At 43.2% G+C, this 23,106-nt stretch overlaps 1 protein-coding gene across 5 annotated transcripts in view; it reads left to right on the top strand.

Annotated features, from left to right (window-relative positions):
• Grid1 (glutamate ionotropic receptor delta type subunit 1) overlaps window positions 1-14,701 on the top strand; it is a 703,193-nt gene extending 688,492 nt beyond the window's left edge. For 4 of the 5 annotated variants that reach the window (XM_040747685.1, XM_040747682.1, XM_040747684.1 and 1 more), the window contains 2 exons: window positions 2,232-2,472; window positions 11,689-14,701. In XM_040747685.1, coding sequence (XP_040603619.1) covers window positions 2,232-2,472; window positions 11,689-12,117 — 670 coding nt within the window. In that variant the 3' untranslated portion in view covers window positions 12,118-14,701. Of the gene's footprint in view, window positions 1-2,231; window positions 2,473-2,685; window positions 2,777-11,688 lie in introns of all 5 variants that reach the window. The other variant, XM_040747686.1, reaches the window with a different exon arrangement.
• The last annotated feature ends 8,405 nt before the right edge of the window (window positions 14,702-23,106 follow it).

The following is a 23,106-nucleotide window of genomic DNA, read 5'->3' as shown; positions in this document are numbered from 1 at the left end:
GTTCATCATGTGCTGTGTCATTACAGAGAGAATGTTCTCAGGGACATTCCTAGAGCACAGCGACAAAACACACAAATGCATCTCCAGGACTATGTCCTTCCAGGCATGGCCATGTTCTAAGCCTTTTGTTATTATCATTGCCCTGGTTACTTGCTGGATGTTTTTACAATCTCATGGCCCTTCCAGTTTAGTTTGTTTTCCTTATTCAATAAATGCATTCGCACATTCATTGACAGACCAAATATCTGATAACAGGTAGCCTTTGTTTTGATATCTACTAAGCTTGCACATGAAAAACATAAAAAGTTGCTACCCTCCTCATTAGAATGGGAACCACAAATCAATGAGGCTTAGCAGGATTTGGCCCTTATCCAGTAACACACAGATGAGTTCAAAGCCTACTCTGTACTGAGTTGGGTCCTTCCCAGATAATAGGAGGCTACACCATGCCAAACCCACAATAGCCATAGGGCCTGGGGTACTGTCACCCTTTCTATTCTTTAGATGTAAATCCATGTATGGTATGTGGGCCCAGCCTCACACCTGTAGATGTAAGTCCAGTACGGAGACTACACAGCATTCCGGTTGAGCTCCTGCAATTCGTTATCGGGACACACATGTGAGCTAAATACATCTTCATGAACCAAACTCAACAATAACTACTCATCAGATGGAAGGGCTTTTCTATTTTGAATCTGTAACCCACCCATTATACCTGGTAGGCTCACTATGTAGAGCTCTAGGTTAGAGAAGGAATGCACAAACCACCCCAATGGTAGAAGCCACCACGGTGAATTATCCCACCATTATGCACCCAGACTCCCTCTCACACCCCGTTAGAGCTCACATCTCAGTCTGTCTGTGTTGCTCTCATCATTCCATGTCTTCATCTTCCTCACTCACCATTCTATAGCCTCACTTCTGTGATATAGCTGATTAACTGCTTCATAGTTAATCATATTCACACATACTCCAGCTTCAGTGTTTGCCAACCTCAAAGTGGCTATGGGAAGGTATTTTGTTTCTCTGTGCCTTGGTTTCCTTCTCTGTACAGTAAGACAATAAAGTAATAATAATCCCAGAGGGTTGGCTTCTCGGATTCAGAAAGATCTGGTAAACATAGAGGATAGAAACACCCTACACACAGAAACAACTAGACCATCCTGAGTTGTTTCACAATTCATTGTCCTTCAGGTTTTACCTCACTGTTGTCTCCTCCATAAATCCCTCTTTAAGCCACCAGTTAGAAACCCCCGACATGTGTGTCTCCCTGGCACTTCTGGCTTCATTTCCTTGTGTTCATCACAGCATTGGTCCTAACACTGATAGTCATTGTTGTTTTAGTGTTGACATTTGTATCTTTAGACTACAAGCTTAGCAGCATTGAGAATCATTCTTGGCACAGTGTAGAATCTTCTTAACTGAAATAATGAAGGGTAACATGAATCCTGGTAGGACAGACAAGGTAGACAAATGGAGTTTCCCTTTGCCAAAATGGATAGGACAAGAAAAGTTTAGATTTTGGATTTTTTTCCAATTTGAAATATTTACATGTGTATAATGGGATAACTTGGGGATGAGACCTAAGTATAAACATGAAATTCATTTATGGTTCATATGTATCATATATATATATGAATATCATATATAATTGTATCATATATATATATACATATATATAGTATACAGGTAATCTTATGTGATGTTTTAAACAAGTTTATCCATGAGGCAAATTTTGTGTTTATTAACACATAAGAGGTCAAATGTGGAATTTTCCATTTGTGTTATTATGCAGATACACAAAAAGTTTCAAATTTTGAAGTATCTTGGATTCCAGATCCTTGGATTAAGGATGCTTGACTTTCAGATTTTAAAATTTGACTGACAGCTTTCTAATGTTTGTGAGCATACTAAATCTGCATTCTGGGGACTTGCTTAGTTCAAGTCAGTGTGTCCCAAGTTTATCCTGAGCACTTTCTGTGAAATCCATGTGAGGGACCTGATATAGTTAGTCACTAAACCTTTTGCCACTAGTTCATAAGGGACAGGAAAAAAACCTATCAGTCTATGTTCTGAGAGGAGCACTCTGGGTGCTGGGTGCAGAATGCACTGTGGAAGAATCTGAGAATTGCTATAATGTTTCAAGGGTAAGCATGGCGGGCTGTTGACAGGACCCAACGGCTAAATTGATGAAGTCAATGGCTGTGACTGACCTGTGTTGTATCTTAAAGGATCCTGGAGCTGCAAGACACCGGGGACCTGGATGTGCTCAAGCAGAAGTGGTGGCCACACACAGGCCGCTGTGACCTCACCAGCCATTCCAGTGCCCAGGCTGATGGCAAATCCCTTAAGCTGCACAGCTTTGCTGGAGTCTTCTGCATTTTGGCCATTGGCCTCCTTCTCGCCTGCCTTGTGGCTGCCCTAGAGTTGTGGTGGAACAGCAACCGATGTCATCAGGAGACTCCCAAAGAGGTTGGTGTCCTCATAGTCTTGGTGGGCGGATTCTTCCAGTTAGTTTTTTATCAAAATCACCTTGTCTAGACACAGCAGCATTGTATGTTGGGGGAATATGTTGTATTTTGTTTTGTTTTTAAAGCAAGAGAGAAAATGTAGGGGATGTTTTCATGTTTGAACAAAGTGCCAAGGGACCAGCCATGGCCACTAAAGTCCTGTATTTATCTATAGAGCAGGTACAGCGTGGGCAGCGCCAGAGAGCCCTTCCCCACCCTGCCCCGCTCATGTGCCTCCACCCTGACCTGGAGAGACCACCTGTAGGGTAAGAAAGGAGCCCGCATTCCTTCTTGGTTCTCTTTGGTGTCTCACACAGAGCCATAGGCCCCATGACCTCAGTAAGCAACGGGTTCCTGATCCCCCTATCTCCCTCTTTCCTCTCTCCCTCAATTTGGGAGACATGGGAGCCGTGCCCAGGCCCTAGGTTCTGGGTACTTCTCTGCTTTGTATAACAACCACTGCTGATTCTGTTCCTTGACACATCTATTTTGTTGGGTATTTGTTCTTCAAGGTCATTTTCTGATTTGGTTTTTTAAATTGACGCCTTAAAGGCAGTTCCCCTGAAAGAGGATGTCAAAAGTGTGATGACACTCTGCCCACATAAACACATACATAGACATCTATAGGACAAGCCAGGCAGTCCATCCATTTGTGGTCACTGCCTGCTAAGCACACCCCGGCTTCATCAAGAATCAGACTTTGGCTCATAGATTCTTCAGAGGCCTTTGGGGATAAACCTCCAGTAGGAAGCTGTAACATGGCTGGCATTCTGTCCAAAAGCAGTTGCTATTAAGAATGTTGCCTGTTCCTCGTTTAACTTTTACTGGAGGATCAGGTGACATATAAGATCATTAATTGGCTTCAGAGGGGGGAGGTCAAGGAGAAAAGCAAAATAAACCAGGGCAGGAAACACAGACAGGAGGATGGTGAAGGCTGAATAATCTCTCAGCCTGCTGGGGGCTGGAACTGGTGCCTCTGAACAGCAAAGGTGGGGGCTAGAAACTGATGCCTCTGAACAGCAAAGGTGGGGCTAGAAACTGATGCCTCTGAACAGCAAAGGTGGCTCATCCTGGCATTCCTTTCTGATTGGCTGGCTGCACCCTCATTCATCCGTCTGCAAGGGAGTCCCTGTCCCCTGCCTCTCTGCTCACTGCTCATCTCAGTAAGCTAGGTGCTTTTCCCTTGGATGACAGGCACTCTTGAGTTGGTGCTAAAGTGTGCATGGAAGGAAGGAAGGAAGGAAGGAAGGTAGGAAGGAAGGAAGGAAGGAAGGAAGGAAGGAAGCCTGGTTTTTCTACCAACTTGAAGGCTCTCCTGTCATCGCTGTACCATAGAAGGCGAAGAAGGAGGAAGTTTAAGGAAAACTCACTAAAGGGACCAAACCCAGGGTACCTTTTCTGATGTCACCATCCCTAGACTTTGGACATAAGAGCATCTTCAGACAGGCATAGTGGGTGGTTCTAGAGTCCCTCTAAGTAGGAAGAGGGAAGATAAGACAGGCAGAAAAGTCTCTGGCTGACCCATATTGTGTTCCCACCTGTGCTGTTTGTTTGTTTGTTTGTGGTCCAGGCTTTCTCCTCAATCAGCCTCTTAATTCCTGTACAAATGTCCCATGGGCCAGATTATTTTCAGATGGGTGTACATTGCAGTGGCATAGGGATGTGTCTCCTGGCTGATGTGGGCTCAAGTTCATTGTGTGTGTGTGTGTGTGTGTGTGTTTCAAACTGGAGAGCCTTGTCTACTTTTAGTCTTATCCCTTCATTGCCCTTAGTTCAGTGGACACACAGGATTACTGAGAGAGAATGACAGAGACTGAGTGACAGAGAGACAGAGAAAGACAGAGACGTAAATAAGAAGGTTCAAGCAGAAAGAGCACAGAAGACCAAGAGATGACCAGCTTGTCGAAGCACAAATTGTTTGCTTTCCTCTTGGCAGCACTTGTTGTTGCTTTCTCGCTTCTGCATAAATACACATTTGCTGATGTAAGAGAATACACTTCCAACCAATTGTGCTTCCACGATGTAAGCCTTCCTGCCTGGCTGTCAGTCTGTATCCAGATAGAAACAAGAATGACAGACACATAGGGTAAGCACAGTAGCTGCTGCCCCCCCACCCCCACTCTGACCTGTTGCTGTTTAAATGAACTGCATGGGAGCCTTTCTCCTTTTGTTATAGGATGCTGACTTTCAGGTGAAGCTTGTCCCATTTTCCTTTAGCCATCATATCTGTATGGACCCCTCTCCTCCTTTCGAGGGTGCTTCTTACCTCTTGAGCAGCTACACCACAGCTCATTGGTCTCCATCAAGGAAATTGGGTTGTCCTGACATAAGCAGTGAGAACCATGAGAGCCTAGCCCAGCCAGCACATGGTGTGGCTACTGGGGGGTTAGGGGGTGGGGTGATTATGGAAGATTCTTGTGGCTTGAGGGTGTGAGTGTGGAGAGTTGAGAAATTTGTATAGAGTAATTGAACTGGATGGAAAGTTGCATTTTGGACAGGATAAACAAAGGGTTAATAGGAAGTAAGGGCAGGATGGAGAGGCCATTGGAAGAGTCTGGGGAAGGAGAGTGGGTCTACTTATTCTGAGGAAGGAACGTGGGTCTACTTCCAGTGTCTCAGTGCCATGGTCAGGGGTTTGAACCAGGATGGACATGAAATGGCACTATTTTAGAATTGTGTCTTTAAAACTGTGGTGAAGTAATAAAGGTATTTAATTTCGAGCCCCTTCACATCGCTGCCGGCCCGTGTTTTATGGAGTAGCATTGCAATTAGGCAAGGCTGTCTGGAAACTCTTGGAATGTTTCTTTTTGGGATGCTGGCTGTATTTCTTAAGAGCTTAAAACCTGTCTTTGGGTGGAGCCAAAACTGTGTTTAATGGCTTGTGCTGTGATGTCTTCAGAGTTTAGACACCTTTTTGGGGAAGAGTAGTAATGTGCATTCAACCTCTTAATATTCATGTGCATTTGAGCTCATATTTTTTCCGAGGAATCAGACAATTATGTAGTTACCCAATGCAGGTGAGTGGGCCCAGCTCTTGGGGATGCAGTAAAGCACCACCCGCCAGATTTATGGGGGATGTGGAATCATTGCTCTGAGAATGAAATATTCATGAAATAGAGACGAGAGCTGCACGAATGGGAGCTGACACGGGGATTGAGGAATGAATCATCCATCACTGGGGTGGAAGTTGGAATTCTGGTTTCTCCCTGTCGTGCCTGTCCTGCCCCATGCTTCCATGGCAGACAGGGGCTGATGGAGGCCGAGGTGGCTGGAAAGCAAGCGGCAGCATAGCAGCATCCTCTTTGTCCTGTGTGGATGCCCCTCAAAGCTTCTTCCCTGGGAGTGCCTGAATACTAGGAGTCCTAGTGTTCAGTTTTTACCCTGCTTCACCTCCCCTCCTGTGCTATGCATATTGCATGTGGTCTTCTTAAGCCTTGTGAACAACATTTAAGGAAGGTTTCCTTATTACTCCAAGAGTACCACTCAGAAGTGCTGGCACATGGATGACACAAATGCCTCCCTGCATCTGCTACCTCCCGGAGGCAGGCTTGTCACAAGGCAAGGGCACTGGGCTTTCTTGGGGCACACAGAACAATGAATTTCTACCTAGCATTTTCCAGAAGACTTGGAGAATAAGGAATGAGACTAAGTTCTTCCCTGAGTCAGAGTCTAGGACGGCATCTTAGAACCCTGGATTTTGTCTTCTGTTGAAAACTGAGACTAGCTGTCAGACAGTTAATACATTCCAGAAGTTAGCACAGGGCTGTTGCTGAAGCTTTCTTGTCCCACCAGGTCCTGCCATCCTTTTTGGCCCCAAATAAACACATGGATGTTATATTAATTATTAAACTGTTGGCTAATAGCTAGGGCTTCATATTGGCTAGCTCTATCTTAATTATTAAACCATTTCTAGTAATCTATGTATTTGCACCTGGTCTTGGCTTACCAGAGAATGCCCGAGCCTGTTACTCCTTTGCTGGCTACATGGCATCCCTTCCCAGCACCTCCCTGTCTACCTTCCCCAGAATTCGCCTCATCTCCTAGTCCCGCCTATCTTCTTGCCTCTATGGGCCAAACAGTGTTTTATTCATCAACTAATAAGAGAAACATATACAGAAGGACATCCTCTATCACAGGACCTTCCAATAAGAAGACATAGAACACTTACACACCACTAACTATCTTAGAACCAGGTCCCTGGCAAGGCCATTTCTGCCTGTGACCACTGCCTATCTCCTTTGTTGTGGGGTACTTTTTATCTCTCTCTGCTTCAAGCCTGCCAGTATATACTTATGTCTGTATTTGAATCACTCTGTCCACTCTCTGGAGCACAGGAGCTCTCATGAGGGTATAATGAATACTGTTGTGGTTTGAACATTTCCTCTGTGCCAGGAACCAAAGATGAATGTTTTCCCGAGAACATTAGCTCATCTGGCCATAGGAGCTCAGACAAATTTATTGAATGAAAGAGACAGTTTGGACTCCTATAAAGAAAATGTTATTAAATGTTAAATTGTTGGATAATCATTGCAGCTGGATCAATGACTTTGAATTTTGCATGCATATCAGAGATGTTTAATTCTGGAGCTTTTGAGAAGTGCAGATGCTTGGGCCCAGTTTCCATAAGGTCATATTAAGAAGATCTGGAAAACTATAATTTACAAAATCTCCACATTCATTTCTGATATTCTGCCAAGGGTGAAAACCTTTCAACATCTTTCTTCCAAAGTGTTCAAGAACCTTCTGTGATGAAGGAGCTGAGCCTGTCATGGTAGAAGAGAATCCCAGGGTTGGATGTAGGTGGGCATGAGTACTGGTCTCAACACAGTCTTCTCCTTGAGCAGGTCATTTCACTGCTAGTCTCAGTTTATGCCCCTGGGTCCTGTTGCTCCTACCTGATGTGTAAAGGACTTGTTTGTCACGTCTCATTTCCCTGACCAAAGAAACATGAGAAGGAGGTGGTCAGATTCATCATCCCCTGAGCTCATTTCATTGCCTTGAAATTCAGCCTCTTTGTTTCCACCTAATCACAACTCTCAGACCCAAACCCAATATTCAGCAACATCTAAGAGGATTGTGTTGGTGGCATCACTCCCATCCATTGGGTACCATTTACCACCTGGTGGGTCTCAGTGGTAACAGGAGAATGCTTTCAACAACCATCCAGGTCAGGTGGGAGGTCCCTGAGCCCTAGTTTTATTCCTGCCCACCTTAAAGTAGGAGCTGTTGGATTCCAAGCACAGTCAGTTGTAATGAGTCCCACGTGTAACATGCTGTTACATAGATGATAGTTTAGTTAATTACCGTTTTCCAATACACTGTATTATTTCCACATTGGTGAACAGCGGCTTAATTACAGAACTTTATCTCTGCTAGACAACGCCTGAGAGAGGTTTCCTGGTAACCTCTGTTTCTGCATCTATTGTCATCCTTAACATGGAGTGAGCAATGCAGAGGTGGAATCCCGCTGATTCATGTGGAAATGCAGTCAATGAATTTTATGTCGTATTCAGGGATATTTGACTAGGTCAGTTGCCTACAGTAGATTAATGAAGGCAGTCATAAGTTCCCAGGACTTTTTCCACAGCTGAACACTGAAGCCTTAGGATAATGAGGATGTAAGCTGGTGTAACTCGCATTTAAAAAAGTCATTTGATTTGCATAACATTATAGAATGCATCATTTTGTCTGAAAGAGGGATAATTATTCAAGTCACTCTTGCCACTTTCTTTGTTTAAGCGGATTACTTCTTTCCTTGGCCAGAGACATACAAGATCCAAACACACATGACCTTTCATGCACTAAATCTGTGGCCCCAGATAATACAAGAGAGCAAAAGTCTCAAAGCCCAAAAAAGATGGTCTTGTGCTTGTTGTGCCTCAGTTCTGGCTCTCAGACTGTTGGGGAAGTCCTGTTATTTGCTGTTATTTGTCAATAAAGTACTGTTGAGCCTATAGGAATCTAGATAGGTGGGGCTAGGAGTCCAGGAGGATTCTGGGAAGGAGAAACACAAGAGAGTCAACATGTAACGCCATGGGGGTAGGAAGCCTGAAACTATTCTCCGGTAAAAAGCATACTTAGATTAACAATTATGGGGTAATTACTTAAGTCAGAGCTAGCCAGTAAGAGACAAACAAGGCCAACAGCTTCATAATGAATATAGCCTCCTGTGTGTTTATTTGGGACTGATGCAGATCTGGAACCAGGCGGGCGAGAAGGCTTCTCTCAAGGAAAGCTTCTCTTAACATCAGACTAAGAAGCAGAAGCTGGTACTTTAAGGATGTTGAAACTGAGGAAGACTGCATTCAATTTCCAGGGAGGTCAGGGGGCTTTTATGCCAGTTCTGTTCACTTTATTGTACAGGATGCTTCTGATGGACCCTCTTCTCCCAGGGTTTATCTTGGTCTTGCTGCTCCTGGGATAATGAGATTTGAATAGAAAGAGGTCTAACTGATTTGAGGAAGTTGGATTCTTGACAGCCATTTGGCATGGGAAGCTCTCTCTGGAAAATTTCTTCAGTTGGTGTGAACATTTTCTCTGTATCCTGACAGAGAAAGGGGAAAGGCTAATAGATAACCACAACTGGGAGTTGATCTGCACTGCATGGCTTCACACTCTGTACAACTGATTCATCCATCCCTAATTTGAGGCAGGGAGAAATACATTAGGTTAAGAAACTATTTAAGATTTTTCTATCAGATATACAGAAAGAGCCAGTCAACAAAATTACACTCCACATTATTGTTGGTGGTGATGGTGGTGTGTGTGTGTGTGTGGTCTGTTTTATTTTGGTTTTGCTTTTGATATGTTTTTAAGATAGAGCATGAAGGCGGGTGGGTAGTGAGGTGGGAAAGGAAATGGGAGGAGTTGGAGGAGGGGGAAGAATATGATCAAAATATATTGTATGAAATTCTCAAAATTTAAATTAAAAAGGAGAAAAATGCCCATTACTTGGGTTAGTCTTTAGTACTTTGATGATCCTTGACCTTGAAGCTATATTAAAAGGTTACATTATTATCTGTGCCCTACCTCCACCACAGATCACTACTGCTTTGCATTTGGTGCCTTGAATGTCAATGCTGAAGGCTTCCAGATAAGAGGCCTCCCTTGCTCACATTTTTCTTCATGGGACTTTGGTTGAGACACCACACCAATCTATGTTTGTTTCTGTGGCATTGGGTAGACAGTGTTGTTTTCTGTCTATCAGAGACACCCAGATCCCTGTCTCCGTACAGCAACCTTCTACAGGAAGTTATCCTACCTCTCTATTTCCAATGCCTGAAAAAATGGGAAACGGCTAAAGAATACATCTCATGAATAGTATTGAGCTAGACAAAGTAGAGGATAACATCTCCTCCAATTTCACCCCATTTTTACCATGGTACTTGCTACTCAGAGGTATTGTTATCTCAGAAGCAGCTTTCCAGCACTGATGACCTAAGTCATACCTCCGGGAGGTTTCTAATCACTTGAATCCTGGGTGTTTTTCCAGTGGCTATTGAGTTACTTCCCGTGTCATTTCCATTTATGACACACAAAGCCAATTTTTACAATGTTCCCTCATCCTCCAACCAGTGCTCTCTTTTATTATTCCATTTTTTCCTGGTCTGAAGTGAGTTCCTCATTTACTTGTGGGAATTGTCAGATTTTTTTTCCTGTGGAAGATGTTCTAGAAAGCACTGTTCATGTCTTACCAGACTCCAAGCATAGTATGCCAGCTATGAACTCATGGACATTTAGACAACAGTGATCTACTTTTCTCCATGGCAGAGACTGTTGAGACAAATAGTGAATTTCAGGGTACTTTAGTATTTGCCCACCCGAGAAATGCGGTCTTGAGTCTTACTACTATTGGCTTTGTGTATGGCATCATTAAAAAGGAGGTCTTATGCTCCTGATTTCAAGTGGCCTCTTAATGGGGAGCCCTGTCCCTTATCCCCATAGGAGCTCAAAACAACAGTGACAAGGGTAGCCTCTGATTTGTATGGTGGTTTCTTCTTTTTGGAAGTATGTCAAGGTCTCTGCACCTCTTGATATTTCTAAAATACCTACAACCTAAATAGATGTTCTATTCCTCCCTCTGACACATGCTATGAACACTAGACCACTGCAGAGATTATATTTTAGAAATTGGCCTTGGCATCATATTGTTTTCTTGGAGTATTACATCAGAAAGGGCCAGCTATAGCCACCATCTTGCCTGGAACATTGGCCTCCACAGAGATACAAATAGTACAGCAGCTTCTACCCTACCTTGGGAGCTGGTATAGCTCTTTTCCTGGACACTTCTCCACTTCACTGGAGTGTGGTGTGGGACTAAGGGAACAGGTGACATCTTCAATGTTTTAACATTGTAGATACAGCATCATTTTATTTGAGACGAATCACAGTTGTCTTTATTTTCTTTACTCAGCAGATAAACAAACCCAAGGTCTTCTGTCTTGGCCCCCACTGTGGTGACATAGGGTCTTGGATGATTACTGCCCATTTGAGAAGTCTCAGGCCCTTTTGACACCTCGCTGTCTCTGCTCCTCTCCCCATTTAAACACCCATGCCCTATTAGGCAGACGGTGGTATGCTTACCCTCTCAGATGAACTCGAGATTGTACACAGAAAAGCAAACTAGGTTACCAGGTAGGGCAGTGTTGCTTTTCCACATCAGACTGCTAGGTAGCCTCTAACGTTGATGACTCAGGAAGCAGTGGGATTATCCTAAACCTGATCCTCTATGAGTAAAGCAGGGGTAAAGCATCACACTTTGGAGGGATGTGAATTCAAGCTGTAAATGCACGGGGCATGTTAGGGGATCAAGATAAATTTCTCTATTTCCCTGGCACTCTGTTTATCTCCTCCTATTTCTGCCAGTTCTTCAAAGCATCTTGTCATGGGGTTGCCACTGGGTGTGTTAGGGATTCTAAGATGAATGCAAGGGGGTCGGAAATGGGCCTCTAATGCCTGCTGTCAGTGTCATTGCTTTACAAATATTAGGGCTCTTATGTATGGATTCCCCAGATAGCCAAGGGTTGACCATCTGATTGAGGGAAGGTGGGAACAATGGAGGATACTCTATCTGGCAAGATGAATAGACCTGGTACCTCTAGGTATCCAGATTGTTTCAGCAACCTGACCTCAGCATTCTCTTAGGATGTCCTTTGACCTTCCTGTACTTTCTCTCCAGGACAAAGAGGTGAATTTGGAGCAGGTGCACCGACGTATAAACAGCCTCATGGATGAAGACATTGCTCACAAGCAAATTTCCCCAGCGTCCATTGAGCTCTCTGCCCTGGAGATGGGGGGCCTGGCTCCAAGCCAAGCTTTGGAGCCCACGAGGGAGTACCAGAACACCCAGCTCTCAGTCAGCACCTTTCTGCCTGAACAAAGCAGCCATGGCACCAGCCGGACACTGTCATCAGGGCCCAGCAGCAACCTGCCACTGCCGCTGAGCAGCTCAGCCACCATGCCCTCTATTCAGTGCAAACACAGGTCGCCCAATGGGGGACTGTTCCGACAGAGCCCTGTGAAGACACCTATCCCTATGTCCTTTCAGCCCGTGCCTGGAGGTGTCCTCCCAGAGGCTCTGGACACCTCTCATGGCACCTCCATCTGACTGTCGCCTGCCCTCCTGCCCGTCAGCCCACCCACCCGACCAGCAGAGCTTTTTAATACAAGAATATGACAACACACACACACACACACACACACACACACACACACAGAAAGAGACTCTTTCATTTTTCTTGTACATAAATGTAAATAATGACAGAATGGAGTGGGGTAAAAGTGTATTTTGAATATTCCCAATTTTCGAAGTCAGTAAAAAAAACAAAAAACAAAAACTGTATGAATGACTTTGTAAATTTTGTTCTATATGAATAAAAAGGCAAATTACTTGTGATCATTCTGAAGTGCCAAAGGAGCCCCCTGTTCCTGGGCCTTTCCAAGGGCAGGAAGGACCATCAGAGAAGAAGCTCCTGGCTGCTGGGAAGAAAGAAGACCTGGAGGAGCCCCGAATGCTGCTTGATGCTGTCTCACAGCCTCCCTCTTGTCCTTTTCATAGACGTCCCTCATTCCCCCTTTAGTGTCCTTGCATAGATTCAATGTGTGTCTGAGTCTGGAGCCCATGTTGGGAGAACCCATTTGGTCCCTAATGAGCTGTAGAGTAACCTTCCCTAGACATGGCCCTTGACAATCAGGCTCAAGATGTTGAGGTCACTGTGTGTCACAGTGTATAGCATGTAACTGTCCCCAAAGCCTCAGAAAAGATGCCCATATTGAGGCCACGGTCTCTGAGGCTTTGATACCAGTATGTTTGAACAGCATATTATTGGTCTTATTTTTTTTTTGTTTACTATTTTTCTATTGGAAGAAGAAATCAGTGACAGACTATAGGAAAGAAGGACAGAGCCCATCTAGGAAGAGGTGGGGCTGTCCTGAATGACACATCTTTGGTTATAGGTTGAGTATGTCATATAAATTGTAGGAAGAGGGGATGAGAAACCAGGTAAAGACAGTTCACTTGGATTAGGGTCCATAGCTCTGAGCAAAAGAAAAAGGGTAGTTAGAGACACAGGGAGTAGAAGCATCATGGACACAGGTAAATGTCTTCCACTGAAAGGAGTTGGGGGAAGCTTCTCCAAATGATGGGAAGACTGGGGCAAGCAAGAGGGATCACATGGGGAAGAAGCTTGACTCTTTGGAGGAGCATAGCAGTGTAATGTTTGAAACAAAAGACTTCTGTGCCCTAATGAAGCTATCCATAGTTATTAAAGTATGGATATGGCTTTAGCTCTTTGTGAAGTTGGCTAAACAAGACCAGATCTCAGCACTAGCCCTTTCTCCAGACTTTCTGTCTTTTCAATACCAGGAATCCTCAAACAATAAACTAGCCCACAGCAGAAATCCTTCTCACCTCCAAGATGGTGAATTTACTGGGAAGTCCTGTTTCATAAAACTAGGCTAACCTCAGGATCTTACCTCTATACATTGCCCTTTGTGGGATAACTAAACTGTAGAAATAGCAATGATCCATCAGGAGGAATTGGATTTGTATCACTTAAAGTTGCTTCATTCTGTTTTGAAGATCAACGTGACTCTGATTTCTTACACTGCTTGGATATAAAACATAACCCCACTCAGCTCCAAAAGAATGGAGCTCTTACACCCCATCACAAATTCAGGTGTCAAGATCTTGGTCTGTGGTTATAGAGAAATACAGTCAGTTGCCTCTTCTGTACTTCTGTATTCTTGTAGAGTTAGTTGAGAGATCCACTCATAAAGGTCATAACTGGCTCAGGATGAGTTCATTTCCCCAAATCCCTAATGATGTTAATGAGGAGAAAAGAATGGCTGTATCACAGAGTCAGCTAAGAGCACCAGAACAAAGACAATGTTCATAGTCACGAATCTTTTGCTTCTGGAGCTTCCATGATGCTGGTGTTACTGGAGTGATCATTAGCCGTTTCTCCAGCCAGGGGGGGCCTTGGAGACAGGTATGCATGGCAAAGCCTAGATTGGCTACCTGGATTGTATAGGCTTTGCTTTCATTTCATTAGCTCTTTAGGGCTACTTGCACTGGAGGGTTAATTTTCATATATATAATTATTTTAAAAATCACACTCTGGTCTCACTGCCTTATCTTATACCTGTCTGTATCCCAAAGATGACCTGGTTTCTTTGGTATACCATGGATATAGTATGTCTTTGCTTAGGAGAAAGAGACTCTGTGTGTGTGTGTGTGTGTGTGTGTGTGTGTGTGTGTGTGTGCGCGCGCGCACGCGTGTGTGTGTGTGTGTGTGTGTGTGTGTGTGTGTGTGTGTAAAAAGAGTGAGGGAAGGGAGGGAGAGAGAAAGAGAAAGCGATTATCTTTGCAAGGAAAGTATAATGCTCCTGGATGGTCTAAACACCTCACAGTGTTATTATTACCATTTTATGTTGTTTTTCTTATTTCCCTACCCTTGGCATGAGGGGAAATGATTGATATTCAAGCAAGTTCTCTAGGGGGAGACAACAACAAAAACCCAGATTCTTCCCAACTCAGCTATCTGTGTCAGCTCAGAATGTATCTTTTTCATGCTTTGCTCTGTGGATTTATAACTCTGTTTAGACTCTTCCATACATTTTAGGTATATTTTGTGCCTTCAGACACTGCAAATAATAATCAGCATTTGGATTAAAGTTGTTTAATAATAAAACGTGTCTGCTCCTAATGCTCTTATTCTCTGGGATTGAAGTACACTCTGTTTCTGGGTGTGCTGCAGCCGGGTATTGAATTCTGCCTGCTGGCATGCAAGTTGTTGGGGGAACTCCTCCCAGGTGGGTCTCAGGTAGACATGGAATAGACCATGCCCTTTTTATCCTGTTTATATCCAGTGTCCACTGATATACGCCAGAAGGTAGTATAAGGACAGACTGGGCAGCAACACCAGACTTTGGTTAGTCGATCAATTTCCTTTGAAAGATTGGAAACCTGTAGGGGAGAACTGGACCATAACACACTGCACTGTGGATACTCTTTCTCATACCAGCTGAATGTTTTACTTTTCTCACCTCTGATAACAGAGCACCCTTACATCTTCATGATTTAATGGGGAAGTCCTATGTATATGTCAATAAAGCACTGTTGGCCAATAGTGAAGCAAGATAGGTGGGACTAGGAGTTGAGGAGGATTCTGGGAAAGAGAGATACAGAGACATCATGTAGCTGCCATAGGGGTAAGGTCTGAACCCCTTTCTCCGGTAAGAGAAATACTTAGATTAACAATTATGGGGTAAATACTTAAGTAAGAGATAGCCAATAAGAAACCAAACAAATGGCCAACAGCTTTATAATTAATATAGCATCCTGTGTGTTCATTTGGGACTGATGTGGCTGTGGAACCAGGCTGTCAGGAAGGCTGCATTCTACAATGAATAGCTCTCATGGGACCCTGATTTGACTTCTCAGTGTATGCCCTTTACAAGGTCCCTGTTTCCTTTCTCTCGAGGACACATCTCACACTTAGTTATCTCCCTGTTCTGGACTCTTTCTCTACATCTGCCTTGATGACTATTCTTCTCAGCCTGACCTACAACAACTCACTGTTCCCTTTGATTTCTGGATCTTCATGGAGAAAGAGCCTTGGGGTAAGTTAAGATGATCTGAGAAGTTTGGTTTTCATGATCAATATCTCAGCTTCTGGAAACTGGAAGAAATAGTGTAGAGGCTACCTTAAGTACCCTTCCCCTATATTGAGATTAATGGTTCCCTTAAATGTCATCATAGAGCTTTCACCCAGTGGCTGATGGAAGCAGAAGCAGAGACCCATAGCTAAGCTGAACTCCTAGACTCCAGTTGTAGAGAGGGAGGAATGATGAGCAAAGGCGTCAAGACCATGCTGGGAAAACCCATAGAAACAGCTGACCTGAACAAGGGGAGCTCACAGACCCCAGGCTGACAGCTGGGGAACCATCATAAACTTGAACCCCTGAATGTGGGTATCACTTGTGGGGCCTGGGAAGTCTATGGGGCCTCTGGCAGTGGAACCAGTATTTATCCCTAGTGCACTGACAGACTTTGGAAGACCATTCACTGTAGAGGGATATTCTCTCAGCCTAGACACATGGAGGAGCACCTAGGTCCTGCCCCAAAAGATGTGACAGACTTTGATGATTCCTCATGGAAGGCCTTATACTCTCTAAGGAGTGGATGGGGGATGGGATGGGGTTGGTGGGGGGATGGGAGGATGGGAGGGAGAGGGAACAGGGAATGGCATGTAAAATAAGATTGTTTTAATTTAAATAAAAATTAGTAAAATAAAATAAACATTTCCACTCCTAAATTCTATACAGTGCATCATGTCAAGGCAAAAAGAATTCTGTACTTAATTCTATCTTCAAGCTCTAACAGCAGAGCAATGGCACACAGGAAAAGGAGAGTAGCCGCAGGACTACTGGTTTGGACACAATGAGTATTTATTTTTTGTGACCTCTGCTTCTCCATTTAATAACCTCTTAGTTTAATAATATATAATAAACCATAACAAAAATTCACATTATTAAATATTATAATTACATCTTAAGTATAATTAAGTATATTATGTAATAAGAGAGATGGGCAATGTCTGGTGTGGTAACGTGGCTCTCTTGTGCCCCTGCCTCAATTTTCAGTAAACCTTCATTTTCAAAACTGCTCTTTCAAAAATGCAGTCATGAATGAGATCCTATTGTCTTAAAGCCCTGTATTGTACTCCTAGGTTTGGCAAGACAAGATCAGATAAAAGCTAAATAATTTTAACTTCTCTTTTTAATTTAAGCCTTCCCTGACTGGAATCATAGTAAATGAGGCAGCATTTCTTTTCTAATACTTAAAGCATTCTCATTTCATACTATTACTTGTTTTTAAAAAAAATAATTTATGCTTGATTCTTATCCTCAGACCAAGAGATTCTAGATGACAGATCTTTTCCTTGTCAATAACCTTAATCATTGCTTAATTTTTCTCTCTCAACAGTATTTATTCAGAAGAGATTAGATATGAAAGTGCAGCGCAGGGTCCAGATGTAGCAGGTGAACTTTTAGGCACTGCCTTTGAAAGAGGGAACCGTAATTGAAAGTGCTGCCAGTAGCAGCAAGAGTCGTCTTTGCAGCTAGAAAAACTCAAGCCATGGACATGTGAAATGGCAATGGCCATACTCTGGAAGAGAGGCCATTTGACAGGACCCTGAGTATTTAGGGTGAGCAATTAAATGCTATTAAAAGAATATTCAATGGCTTGCAGATTCTAATACATTACTTCCCAGAAGTAACTAGATATCAAAGCTCAAAAAATAAAAACTGCACTATTGCTTAGCTTGTCAATTGATGTCATCTCTTTAGATCACTAGAGGTCACAATGGTGCCTGATCTGTCTTCTAACCTAGATTCCCTCTTCCACCTATCCTAACACCCCCAGTCGACCTTCCTATTTCTCCAAGTCCTACTCTCTCTTCCACTTCTCCCCTTCTCTATTTCCCAGGTCCCCCTTCCTCCACCCCTCGCCGTGTTCCCCATCTCTTCAGAGGATCTTGCCTTATTTCTCTTCTCTTGGGTACCATGTATGTCTTTTAGGTTCTTTCCTGTTTCTCAGACTCTCTGTCAGTGGAAGTGCAGACTGGCACTCTCCTGATCCATGTTTAAAATCCATATGTGAGTGAGTACATACCATGTTTGTCTTTTTGTGACTGCGTTACCTCACTCAGGATGGTTTCTTCCAGTGCTATCCATTTACCTTCAAATTTCAAGATTCCATTGTTTTTTTTTTCTGCTGAGTAATACTCCATTGTGTAAATGTACCACATTTTGTCTATCCACTGTTCAGTTGAGGGGCATCTAGGTTGCTTCCAGGTTCTGGCTATTACAAATAATGCTGCTATGAACATAGTGGAGCAGATGCCCTTGTTGTATGAATTTGCCTCCTTTGGACATATGCCTAAGAGTGGAATTGCTGGGTCTTGTGGTAGATTGATTCCCATTTTCCTGAGGAATCTCCATACTGCTTTCCAAAGTGGCTGTGCGATTTGGCACTCCCACCAGCAGTGGAGGAGTATTCCCCTCTCTCCACATCCTCTCCAGCATAAATTGTCTTCGGTGTTTTTGATTTTAGCCCTTCTGACAGGAGTAAGATGGTATCTCAGAGTTGCCTATTCCTGATAGTGAACTTGATGTCTATAAAAATCCTGGAGCCTTCATCCAGTGACTGATGGAAGCAGAGGCAAACACTCACAGTTAAGAACTGAACAGAACTCAAGGAACCCAGCGACAGCGAGAGAGAGGAGCAAAGAGCAAATTGGCAAAGAATGGGCTGGCAAAACCAGCAGAGACAGTTGATCCGAACAGGGGAGAGCTCTTGGACCGACAGCTGGGAGGCCAGCATCGGACCGATCCAGACCCCCTGAATGTGAGAGTCAATGAGGAGGCCTGGGCTACCTATGGGGTCCTGAGCAGTGGGTCAATGTTTATCCCTCGAATACTAACAGGCATCGTGTGTCCATAACACAAAGAGGGTTGCTTTCTCTGCCTGGACTCTTAGGGAAGTGCCTGGACCCTACCCTGAATAAAACGATAGACTCTAGATATCCCCTATGTGGAAGGAATTGGCAATAGGGTGGGAAGATGGGGGGATGGTGGGTGGGGTGCGGGAGGAGGGGAGGTAGAGGGAGAGGGAACTGGGATTGACATGTAAAACAAGCTAATTAAAATTAAAAAATGTTTAAAAAAAACAAAAACTAAAACAAGAAAACAATGTGTTCACCAATATATTAGAATGCAACATATCGTCACTAAAAAATACCTAACAGGATATACAGACATATGCAGATGATCAGGTACAATAATCTCCATCTATGTAGACGTGTTCACCCTATCTAGCACACACATGTAGCATTTAAAAAGCAAAGCGTCGTGCACTCGAGTGCTGCAGAGCTGGGAAACAGGGTCCAGGGGAAGAAAGATGCTGGAGGGCATTTCTGCCCAGTGCACAGCTTCAATATAACACCCAGCCAAGCAGAGCCGTGCAATCAACTGCTAAGGAACAGGCTTACCTCTGGGAAAGTGGCTTCTTTCCTGCCGGGTGTCTTAGGGCACACAACCAACATTTTCGTCACTAATTCCTTACTTTCTTACTCCAAAATCTTGATTTTTTTCAGACTGGTGAGATGGCTCAGAGAGTGAAAGAATTTGCTGCCAAATCTAAAGACTGGAGTTCAGTCACCAGCGTCACAAAGTGAAGCAAAGGACCAATCTCACAGGGAGTCCTCTGACCTCCGCAGTAATCACTAAACAAGCTAATAAATAAATAAATGTGACTTTAAAATTCAATAATTTAAGAATCCTGATAATTTACCAGAGTCTCTGAAATAGGCAAAAAATCCCAAGCATTCTTTTAGACTTCTTGTTTTTATATAAGATCTAGAAATCATATTCATATCAGTAACAGTTTTATTGATTATATATCTATCTATTTCCAGGAACTTTACTGTACCTCCTACATGAAAATTCTCCTCTTTTTAGATCAGTGATTAAAGGTAGATATTGTTTCCTAGGAGTTATATGTAGGAAAATATACACTTACTCTTCTACTGATGCTGCAGTGCTTGCATCTGCTGGATGCAGAAACACTCATCTGCTAGACCCAGGTTGGTCTTCTCTGACCCAAAGTATAGTGTCATGGGTGCCAATGGGTACCCTTAGCCGCTATATGTACTACTTTGTCTTAGGTAGACAAGTATATAGATAAAGTGATGACATGATGGCTAATCTTAATTATCAACTTGGCTAAACTGAGCAGGACATACAAGATAAGAAGAGCATACTTCCATATACGCTCATAAGGTGTTTCAAAAGGACATCAACTAAGGAAGAAGATATGCTCTGGATGTCTGTGGTGCTGTGCATGGATTGGGGGACAGTGTTTAAAACATGAAGAAAAAGAAGGTAACTTGCACTGTAATCAGTCTCTTCCTCTGTCCTTAGCCATCTTAATGGATGCTGCTGTGCTCCAGCCCATGCTCCCTGCTATGATGGATTGAAACTGGGAGCCCAGAGAAATTTCCTCCTTTTAAGTTGTCTTACTAAGCATTTTGTCCCAGCAATGAGATGTCTAACACATAAAATTGGTACTTATGAAGTAGGATCATTGGTGTGATGAAATCTGATCATGTAATTCAGAAACCTCGGGAACTAGTTTGGCACCTGGAGGGGCAGGCATTGAGCCACTTAGACATTCAGGCCAGATAATTCCTAGAATTTTGGGAGAGTAGCATAGTGACTGTGGTGGGACTTCCAAGGACCAGAATGTCAATATGGCTGCCAACAGTAAACAATGTGTTCCTGAAATTCTCTATGCCACTGAAGACTGTTGTGATTCAGACAAGAGATTATTCATGTTGAATGCTGGTAAGAAATGCTCTGCATCTTGTCTTTGTTACAAGACCTTGCTAAAGACTACTCTTAAAACTGATGAACTAATTTATATGATGGAAGGGATTTCAAGGCATCCCAGTATCCAGGCTGCCACATGATAATTGTTGTTAGCTATTTTTAGCCAGGCCCACAGTGATAGTCACGGTGTAGAAAGCAGAGGAAGAGACTGAGAACCAGCGAGATGGTTCAGTTGGTAGCCAAGTCTGATACCTGAGTTTGATTCCCAGAACTCAGGTGGTGGAAAAAGAGAATTCTTACAAGTTGTCCTCTGACCTCTACAAGTTTTCCATGGTATACATACAAACACACATATGCAGTAAATAAGTAAAATGTGGTTTCTTTAGGAAAGAAGAGCATATAAAGTTGGAGCCAAGGAAAGTGTGTCTACTGAAGGCCATTAAATAGAAAACAACTACTTTGCTCTGGAACAGTATGAATGATGCCCAAGGGCATCTCAGGAATTGAGTGGAACCCACACATTTTAAGCTCAATGGTGTAGAGGCTTTAACTTATTTGGCATGTGAATTTGTTTCAGAAAGAGAACTCTGGAAACCCTGCATGCACAGGGTCATCTAGCAAAAAAATATTTCTCATTGTTCAGCAAACACTTAGAAGTTACTATAGCTGTGACCCAAGGGGATCTAATTACTGTTCAGCCTAGTTATTGGCAAACATGAATGTCATCTATTTGATGCTAATTTTGTGTGTGTGTGCGCAGTATTCAAGAGTTTCAAGGTCATGTAGGCTATCTGGAGGGCAAGCAAGGAGTCAGGATTCCTGCAGGCAGCCCTGGAGAGGGCCGTGTGAACATGCAAGATTGAGGTCAAGGTGGTAACATTGGGCATTAGAGCTGGAAGAAGCAGGGGACATCTGCTTCATAAGGAAAGCTACAGGACAAGAGAGAAGCCATGTAGTTTGCAAACTGCATGGCCATAGAGCTTTGGAGGCTGGTTCTCATGCCACATCATAGAGCCAGGGCTTTCCCTGCTGGGCTTTCGTCTTGCTTTTGTCCCACCCGTACTTTCTGTTCAGAGTACCTATACTTATGGCTACTCTCCCTTTAACACAGGCTCCCAACCTATGGACTGATGCCACCAATATTCTTAGTACATCTTTCCCCTTAGCTAGTCCCCTTTGGAAATACTCTCATGGACAAACTGTAGTGTGCTCTCTTTGGAATGAGAATGTGTGAGTTATGACATAGGATCATGATAATATGTGATTTATTTCTGACTAAATAGGAGCTAGTGGATATGACTTTGTGTTCTCAGAGAAAACTTGGACTGGGGTGTTGAACAATGCTGGAACTGTGAAGATGACAGTGACTGGGTCACAATTTGGGGAATGTTGCATCATGAAACAGACATTAGTATTTGGGGAGCAGGTGTAGAATGCTATATTTTAAAGAGATGTGTTTGTTTGTCATGATGGTAGGGGGTAGATTTGTGTTGGTAACCCTGTTAACCTGATGGGACTGAGAAGCAGCCCAGAGATCAATTAAGTACTGCTCTGGGTGTATCTGTGAGAACATTCCCAATAGAATTAACTAACAAAGGAAGACACACTCTGGATGTGTGTGGCACCATCTCAGAAGCTGGGGTTCTTTGTACTTTGTTTTTAAAGTACAAGAAGAAGGAGGAAGTCTACATCTTTTCTCTCTCTTTGTTTCTTTCTGTCTTTATTTGTGTCTGTCTCTCTCCTTGATGTGACATGAACTGCTCTGACATGCCTCTTTTTCTTTGCCATAATAGAATGAAATCTCTGAAAGGATGAACCCATTCTTCTTTACTTTGTTTTGCCTAGGTATTTTGTTTTAGCAACATAAATCTGACTATTATAGCATGTATGGCCTTGTGTCATATAATGGCTAGTATCTACTAAAATCTTCATTTCTGTCTTCAGAGTATGGTTGAGTCAGGTATTTGTCCCCCGAAGCTGCCTCAGCTAGAAATGGCATTGGAGTCTTCCAAGTTTACCCAGAAGACGAGCAGGTCCTCCAAGCATCTCCTGATATTTTCTCCTCAAGGAGCATCCTGTCCTCCAGTGGCTAAGTCATGCGTTAGTTCAAGGGAAATCCTAGGGTTCTCCAGAGAGATTGAAATTCTCTCATATGTGTCAGGAATTCTCCATGAAGTCCCCACAAAGAACTTAGAGGTGCCAAGAATCCTCAAGAAATTTGTCTGTGGACATGTTGAGCACACTTTTTTTTTCCAGAATGGGGTTCCAAATCTCTCAGTGAATTCTTAAACTTCTATTAAAGCTCTAATCTCCTGTCCTTAAGTGTTGGATGTTAGGCAAGTCCCTGCATCTTTCCCCCCTGTATCAGATATAATTCCATTTTGTTGTTCATCTCTAGTGAAGAACAAATTGGTTGCCACAAGTATGAGAGGAGTGTGGGAAATGTAACACAGATAGAGCCTTTGGATCATTGACTAAGGAGGACAGATTCTACTGTTGGGAACCAGCCAGGGGAGGTGCTGTTGCCTGATCCTGCAACAAAGATCAAGATGAGACACAGAGATAGGGGAAGATGAGAAAATTACAGTGAAATGTGTGTATTAAAATGTCCCAAAGAAGCCCATATTTCGGGGTCTTAAGTTTTAAAAAATGAAAAAATGTAAGGTAATAAAGTCTAGAATCCTACTTCTGTAACTTAAAG

Source organism: Mesocricetus auratus, unplaced genomic scaffold (assembly GCF_017639785.1).
Source record: "Mesocricetus auratus isolate SY011 unplaced genomic scaffold, BCM_Maur_2.0 Super-Scaffold_100006, whole genome shotgun sequence".
NCBI classification, from domain to species: domain Eukaryota; kingdom Metazoa; phylum Chordata; class Mammalia; order Rodentia; family Cricetidae; genus Mesocricetus; species Mesocricetus auratus.
The sequence above is the reverse complement of the archived record's forward strand: the minus strand, read 5'-3'. Positions and strand labels throughout refer to the sequence as shown.